The sequence below is a fragment of the Pezoporus occidentalis genome, unplaced genomic scaffold (genome assembly GCF_034315485.1).
Source record: "Pezoporus occidentalis ecotype Australia unplaced genomic scaffold, CSIRO_AGI_Poc_V1 ctg4, whole genome shotgun sequence".
NCBI lineage: Eukaryota > Metazoa > Chordata > Aves > Psittaciformes > Psittacidae > Pezoporus > Pezoporus occidentalis.
The window spans coordinates 21935656-21944252 of NW_026915724.1; the positions used below are offsets into that span (position 1 = coordinate 21935656).

General features: G+C 43.8%; 1 protein-coding gene across 9 annotated transcripts in view; it reads left to right on the forward strand.

Moving 5' to 3' along the window:
- MTCL1 (microtubule crosslinking factor 1) overlaps positions 1 to 7679 on the forward strand; it is a 110320-nt gene extending 102641 nt beyond the window's left edge. For 7 of the 9 annotated variants that reach the window (XM_062632978.1, XM_062632981.1, XM_062632982.1 and 4 more), the window contains one exon: positions 6418 to 7679. In XM_062632978.1, the coding sequence (XP_062488962.1) occupies positions 6418 to 6627 (210 nt within the window). In that variant the 3' untranslated portion in view covers positions 6628 to 7679. Of the gene's footprint in view, positions 1 to 3130; positions 3189 to 6417 lie in introns of all 9 variants that reach the window. The other 2 variants (XM_062632983.1, XM_062632986.1) reach the window with 1 other exon arrangement.
- The last annotated feature ends 918 nt before the right edge of the window (positions 7680 to 8597 follow it).

The following is an 8597-nucleotide window of genomic DNA, read 5'->3' on the forward strand; positions in this document are numbered from 1 at the left end:
AAAGGTAGACTCTTCTACACAAGAATGGGTGTTTACAGGTGTGTGTGAAAAGGTTTCTTCAGTACCCTGAAGGGCTTTCAGCATACCTTTTATGGATGTATCTGATGAAGTTTGGCTTGGGTCTGAGAATGTGATTAAATGGCATGACGTTTGGTACTGCCTGTTGCTGCCTCACGAAAATAAGAAAAAGAATATATAATCAACTAGTCTAAGCGCATACGTACTTAGTGTTTAAGAACTCTTTATTGATATTTTGCTTTCAAGAGTATAGCAGTCATCACCTGTCTCAGCAACTATATGCAGGTATTGGGGGTCAGAGTCTCAGGTACAGTAACGTGCTAGAGCAATCAACAAAAGAAAGGTGCAATGATGGACTAAAGCTTTCGTTATCAGTGTCTAAGCCTCCTGTTTCTGTGCCCATGAGGGTGTTGCCCTGAGGAGGCCCTCAGAAGCTGAATTATATCCAGCTCTTACCAGCACATGTTGCCTTTCTGGTACAGCACTGCAATGGCGTGTGCCTACCTGGTCGGTGATACTCCCCAGGTCAGGGGCAGAAGCCCTTCATCCTCTCTGCTCCATGCTGCCCCTTTAGCATCCTGATGGTTTGGTGGGCCCTGACCACAGGTCAGCAGCTCTTCCTTGACCTCTGCACACCCCAGGCATTCCACCTTGGCCTCAGTGGGCTGCCTCCTACCACTCCTGCCTTAAGATAGCCTTAAGGGAAGGTTCAAACCCCAGTTTCTAACTCAACATTTGGCTTGAAGGACCTTGCGGGCACCTGAATGCTGAGACTTTTGGTCTGCAGTTTGTCTTGCACTAGTGGGGGCAGTTCTCAATAGACGGTCGGTTCCTCTTTTGTAGGCTCTGCTCAGAGGACCTGATCTTTTTTAGCCAACAGAGAATCCAAAGCTGAAGATATATTCCTTATATGCAGTTTAAACAGATAGAAATAGGGAGTTTGTACATAAAAAGAAGAAACCACATGCACATAAATAACAGTGAATGAAAGTGGTCTTTATGCATAAACCTCAGAGTGAATAAAAGTGGAAAGCAGCCTCATTTGTTTGACTCTTTCTAGCTACCTCTTCATTTTGTCCTTAAATACTGGGAATGCAATACTGGTCCTTGTTAGAAAGTGTGTTGTACTCTTACAGGTTCAACTCTGCTTTGCCTTCAAGGCATCCCTGAAAAGTCTTGATTTCCTCCTGCATCTTTTAAATGTCTCAGCAGATTTCAAGTGCAGGTAAAGAGATGCCATCCCACATCATCACAAATCACTGCTGGCAAAGTACAACTAGCATCAGTACCTGAGTTTGATGCCTGGAGAGGTATGGGTCAATGCTGTTTAGCTAAAACTCATTGACCATCAACCTGGCAGAAAATTGCTCTTCTTTATGAATTATCAATATCTTTTGCCTAATTTTGTGAGTTCCAAGCCTCAGAGCTGAGACTTGTTTTTCCTTGCAACTCTTACTTGGTTGTTATGATCTTTGGATGGTACTGTCATTTTTCAGGAACACGCATTGAAAAGGAAGGTGTTGGGCATTCACAGAGGAGTTTAGCTTTCCCTCAGTGAAGTGATGCTCTGCAAGATGTACTTAATGGAGCATGGGTTTGCTGCTGAAAAGAAAACCACAAAAAAGTTTCAGTTCTGCAGATGCCTGCGGTTATTTATGGATTACACTGACCACACAAATTACACTTTGTACAAATTCCACTTAGCACATTTTGTACAAAGCCAGGCACAGCAGTTCAGCAAATGATGATCTTGGAGGAGGCAGGCTGTGCTTGAGGCAGCCTCATGTCAGCGCTGCCCCTGCCACCCTCTGCTCCCCCCTCACCTGTTGGTTTCTGGCCAAGACAAGCACCTTCTTACCACCAAACGCCTTCTTGGTTTTGCATGGCGTGGTATATTAATGACTTTTAGACTTGCATGGAGCATCTGTTGGTGGCTTTTCTTTAATTTGACCTTCTGAGTGGTTTAGTTACATAATTTCCTCTTATATTCCTGCTGCAAATAAGAAATCTAGTTCATATATATATTTATATGCTTACATACATATATACGTGTGCAAGTGAATGTATATGCATACATGATAGTAATAACTTTGTATTTTCTAAGTTGCCCAGAGCTGCTTACAAGCAAATTCATATCCACCCAGTGTAGCCTACTAGTGTCTTATCCTACTGACTAAAGCACTATCTTGCTTGCATATCATGGGATTAATAAATATTACTATTAAATATGCAGCACAGCATTACCCAACTAATGGCATAAGAGCTGTATGGACATTTTTTCTCCCATTGACTATCAAGGCTGTAAATCATGGAGGTTACACAAAAGTCCTGGAAGTGGGTCAGACCCACTTCTAGAGTCAGCACTGTGCAAGGACCATCCACACAGACCGACAGAGGAGAGGCCAGCTGCTACATCCTCTACTCACTGGGGCAGAGCAATTGCCACACACTTGCCACTGAACCATTCAGCATGGGAGGGGGAATGTTAAAAAAGAAGGCAAGGCGTTGCCAGACTTAAAGGGCTTTTGATTTAGTTTTAGTCTCCCATCCAGCATCACTGTTAAATAGGAGCAAGGGAGAAGGGTGAAGCAAAGGACTCATGAAACCTGAGCAACATAGGCATGAGCAGCGTGAGGAACATGAGCAACATGAAATATTGGTCACCTTTTCGCTTGTTAAAGATTTCCAAAACAGAAATTCTCTCTCGAAATCAAACAAAGGGGGACAAAAAATACAGCTTTATTCCTCTTTCATAGAAATGTGGTTTTTCCCTAGCCCTACCAAGGTTGGCAAAATATATCAGATGTTTCTCTGCTGAATAGAAATGTTTGGTTTGTTTGATGCTGTGTCCACTTCTGAGACTCTGCTAGGATTGTAAAAGGTTGGTTTGTTTGCTTCCTTCCTTTCTAAATCTTTTTCTGCTAGTGGCTTGTCTTTTATCTTTGATTATTAGTTTCCCTGTGATAACAGTGGTAACATGATCTGAATGGGGAGTAACATCTGGAGACTTCTTCCTTGCTGACATGAAATCTTCACTTTAAAAACATAATTGATTAAACCAGTTCTTTCCAACCTACTTGCTTTCTTTTTCTTTTCTGTCTGTTCTGTCCAGAACCAAACTGTCTTATTAACTGCCCCCTGGGGACTCTAACCCTGCCTGCCTCACTGCTGTAAGTCCTTTCTACCTTGTTTCCAGAGCTTTCCAAGAGTGGTCTTTTTTGAACATTTGTGTTAACAAAGGGAAATAAATGATCACAGCTCCAGAGGTATCAGCATGCTCCCAACATCTCTGTGGGGTCCTTCGGATGCAACAATCAGGAAGCACTCAGGATAGGAGCCCGTCCGCTGTCTCCTGTGGCAGCACGGGCTGTAAAAAGGTCACACTTTAGTCAAACTTTGTCCTGTTGGGTTTTTTTGTTAAACTTTAAAAAATTGGCAAAATTTAAGACCAACATAAAGCTATGCAAAAACATTGTGGGGGAGGGGATTCAGATTTATAGGAAACTTCACAAAATCACAGCATCATAGTATAGTTTGGGTTGGAAGGGACCTTCAAAGGTCATCTAGTTCCAACCCCCTGCAATGGGCAGGGACATCTTTCACTAGATCAGGTTGCCCAGAACCACATCCGGCCTGGCCTCGACTGTCTCCAGGGATGGTGATTTTTATTACTGTTCTGTCTACACATACATAGCACTGCTCAGGGCTCCTGACTGCCCTGGGGTGCATTCCCTCCAGCCATGGCTACAGCAGCAGGTGGAGGAGGCTGAGGAGGGGACTCCAGCACCAACCCATGGCTGAAGGCCACCTTTGCTCATTAAGCTGTTCTCGGCCCAGTTTTGGCTGTTGGCTGGGGATGCTGCAGCAGAGGAAGGGAAGAAGCTTTGCAGACATGAGCTGTGAGCATCCGCTCCACCTCAGAGCCAGAAAACTCTTTTGTTTATTTATTAATACAGGCATAGCCATGGTGGCTGACAGCCTGGGTCAGGAAATAGCTAGAAACTAAAGCTGAAATCATCTTTCCCATTTTCAATGGCCAGGCTCGGAAGTGCTGCCTGTCCACCCACACCCCCCAGCAACCACCAAAATAAATTACTCACAGGACATTAATGTTTTTAAAAACATTTGTAGCTATGACAGCTACATGTGGTAAGTGATGAGGAGCTTTCACAGACCATTCCGGACATTTTCCTTCTCACGGTTGGATTTCCATAGCAGAGGAAGCCATGCTGCAGGTGGAGGTGATGGACTTTTAGCAGCCAGCACATTATAAGAATTACGCTGGCAGTCACTTGTTGGCCCTGGAGCAACATCCATCACCAGCACAGCCTTGTGTTGTGCTGGGCATGTGTGCATCACAGATAAGATGAGCTTAACCCTGCCATTCAGTAAAAGCTGACCAATATCTGCAGGCGTGCTGAAGTGAGGCTTTTGAATGAGAGGCAGCAGTGAAAATAAATTTTGTTATCTCCATGCTAACTCTCAATTACTGCTATGAAACTAGGATAAAGCAGCCAGAAGCAAACAGGGCTATAGAGATACCATTTTAAGCCACTGTTTAGAAGAAAGAAGCTAAGACAAAACCCATAAATCCCATAGCCTCAATTCACCATGTTGCACTGCCTGTGTGTGTTGCTGTGCATATGGATTTCTCTTAACAAATCTGAGTCTAGTGACAGCTTTCACAGACCATATGTTGCCCCAGGCACAATGGGATAAGGTGAAGTAAGGACACAGAGTCACTCTTCTTGTTAGCACAGATTTATATTTCAGCCTCACTGTTGTTTTAGCAAAAGATGTTGTGAAGTTTATGATGCAGAGATGGGGCAGTGCAGGCCTAAGCTCTGTAGTCCCCTGACCAGCTTCTGCAGTGGCTCACTGGTCTTGTTCTCTGCAAGTAGCAAGGGCAGATGAGCACAGGCTCTGGCTCAGGCAGCATTGTGCAACTGTAGATCACCCTATTGGCTGCGTATTGGCCAAAGGCACCAAAGTTCACCCTTCGCAGAGGCTTCCGCAAGTCTGACAATGCCCTCTATCCAAAAACTATGCATGCACAAGCTCCATTTCCCATACCTCAGCTCCGTGCCTTCAAAACTGATCTTCCTGTCATGTAGCATTCATGTTTGGTCCTCCCACTGCAACGGAAAAGTTCAATGGTGTATCACCTTGTTTGTTCACTGCCAATCACATCATGTTACCTACTCCAGTATTCTCCATCCCTAGTCACATTTCTCCTTCTCCATGGGAAATAGTGCACTGAATCCTTTCCTTCCTCTCATATTGTTCTACTGCTGCCTTGGTTTCCCTGTGCTTTACCTGTGCCAGAGCTTTTCCTTTGCATTGTATCATTTCTGGTCTGTGTCTTCATTTATCACTAGTCTGCATTCTGACTTTGAAACTTGTTTTTATTGCACTCTCCTGTCTTCCCAATGACTGCTCCTCAATGTACACCTTTCTATACATTGACAAACTCCTCTGATTTGCTTTTATAAATTACAAAATACACAGAGAAATACAGAAGGTTGGCTTTGGCACTACAAGACAGACTTGCTCCCACAATCAGTCATCCTGATGTAAGGAGCATTCTGAGCAAGGCAGGAAGCCTAGCTGTGCAAAGAGCAAAATCCATAAATACTAGAGGCAATTACCGACTTAGTGACAGACAGAAAAATGTCAACTGCAGATTGCTTCTAATCACAAAGGCAGGCTAACCGAGCCTGAGCAGTGGAAAGTTGGTGTAGGAATGAAATTTCCATTTTCTTCCATTTCTGTGAATGTCATCTTTAACATACAGTACCACTGAATCCCGTAATTCAGGCTTCAGCAGCTGGCAGTAACAAGTGATGTTCCAGGAGATGTAACCTGTAGGTAAGCCTCATCTTTAATCCATTTGGAGATCATAAGTAGTCCTGTAGTCATTATTCTGCTGCCAAGAACTCTTTCCTGCTTGTCAGTCTGAACTCTGAAGCAATGAAGCAGACAAAAGGAGTCAGTGGTTGATTTTCAACCCACTTGCAAATGCCAAACCTGGCCCTTTTATGCCTGGTCAACATTTAGATCAATGTGATGAACAGTGGATTTTCCTGAATTATCATGCAAATGTATTTTTCATCTCTTTTCTTTCAAGCACAAGGAGAATTAGCAAATGGAGGTTTGTCATCTGCTCCAACTCACCCCAGACCTCTTTCTTTCATTCTCTCCTTACCTGTTCCATAAATCACGGACATTCATGCAGACCCCTGGAGCCCACACACAGCCAGGTGTTCGCTGCTTGCTTTTGTCCCACAACATGACAGATGCTTAGCTTTAGTTTTAATTTCTTGTTTCCTAATTCTTTGCGCATCCAGATGGCCTCTAATGCAAGTCACTAACCGCTGTTTTGCTCTCTTGGCTGCCAAGGAACTACCTTGTTCTGCACTAGCCCCGTCCCTCCAACCCTGCTTCTCCCGGCCAGAGAGACCAGCGAACCGGCGCCCACCGTCGCGATGGGCTTCACATTCCCCTACTGCCTCACAGTCGCAGTCCACCGGAGACCTGACTTCGTCGGAGGAGAGCGGAAGCAAGGAGCCTCTGGCAGAGACCCCCAGCCAGGGAGGTGAGCCGGCCTGACTCCACATGGGAATAGGGAGGGCTGCGACTCGCCTCCACCAGGTCGCCCGCCAGCCGTCTCTGCCGCCAAGGAGAGAGGTCTGCTTGGAGAGGTCAAAGAATGTTCTCAGATGCAGCTGCTGAATGTCCGACCTGGGAAATAGAGGTGTTTCTAGAATGAAACAGTTAATGTGCCTGTAATAACTTAATTTTTTTCATAGCTGAGAAAACTATTTTTGTCTCCATCTTTTCTACATACAGTATATTAACAAAAAAAAAAGAAAAAAAAAGGGGGGGGTAAAAATGATTTAAAGTAAGATTTAAAATAAAATGTAAATTAAGGTTTAAGGGAATTTGAATACGTGCTCGCGCTCTCTCCAAATACTGACTGCCTTTTGGTTATATTTGCACTGTTACGTTTTCAGTTTTGGTTTGGGATTCTTTGGGTTTGTTTTTTTATTTTATTATTATTTTTTCATGTAAAACTAGGGTCTTAAGTTAATTTTATTGTATTTTAATGTCAGTGTTACTGGTTTTTAAAAGTAAGGTTCTTAAAGATGCTTCAACTCTCTGAAGTGATACCTTTTAAGTAGCGAAGAAAGCCATTAAGCTCGTTCACTAGACTTGTATTAACTGAGATGGAGGGGAATACAGGTAAACACAAGAAAAAGTGTAAAAAAGGAAAAAAAAGAATGCCTCAGAAAGTCTTATGGAGTTAGCTGTAAGATACACCTACAATACTTGACTTGCATGCCTCTGGGTCCTCGCACTTTAGTGCATGTACATACTGCTACTGTACCATCACATAAATGTGAGTCAACCTGTTTCACTGTAATATTGTTGTGAATTTACCCGTACTGTACTTTTATTGTTGGTATTCTTGCATTGACTATACAAAAAGAGTTTTTAAATTATTGTTAGCAGTGCAACTGGCAATGTACAGTGTTTACTGAGAACTTCCTTCGCTTTGGGAAAACCATGGAGATCTCTGGGCATCCTAAATTGTGACTGGTCTTGTTTAAGAGTCTGTTGGAGACCATTTGAAGTGGAAATAAAACCCTCAGTATTTACAAGCTGCTTGAGTGCTTTGTGATGGTTTTTTGTGATGGTACTTCGCAGTTTCATTTACCTGGGGCAGGAGAGCCCCAGACTCCTCCTTTAAGGGAAGAAAAATGCTTCATTATATGAAATAAATAATGGTAATGCCAAGTATTGTGCTGTGCTCCACACACTCCTGTGAGCACTGGATGAGGCCACAGGAAGGTTTCTAAATTCCCTCACTGAACTCTACAAAACAGATGTTCACACAGATACTGGGACCCATCTTCTCAGTTCCTCTGAGGCTGTTGCTTTCAGTCATTCATAGGAGTGAAAACCGGCCAGCTAAACACGGTAACAAAAGTATGACGTTTCCAGTGTTGATTCAAGCTTATGTCTCATCTGTATTGCACACAGAGACCAATAAAACCAGGGCTTTTGTGAAACAGGTGGCTAACACTGAGAAGTAAATGCGGCTGAGAATTCATGCACTTCCGAGAGGTGGAAGCCTCTCAAGCTACTTTGCCTGAGACCATCTGTTTGGCCACATGGTTTCTCTGGGAGCCCCAGAACTGCTCTGACTAGTTATCCCATCACTGAACTGGCTCATTCCTGTTCAATTTCCTCTGCTGAGGCTTTCAGAGGTTTTTCTGTTGAAGTGCACCATCTGGGATCCCTAGAATCCTTCCTGGTTAGCTCTGTCAAGAGATAAGCCACTCACATCCTGTCCTGCTGTGTTGTGGCCAGCTTTCTAGGAACTTTAATTCAGCTGTTGGATGAGAACAAACTCCCTAGCTCCCAAATAAAAGCCAGTTGAGGTCTGATTTCTCTTGTATCAGTTAGGGCCATGGCTATTAACCCAGTGTCAAAATGTTCACCTGTAGGTGACAGGTTGCCCAGAGAATTTGTGGCTGCCCCATCCTTGGCCATGCTCAAGGCCAGGCTGGATGGGT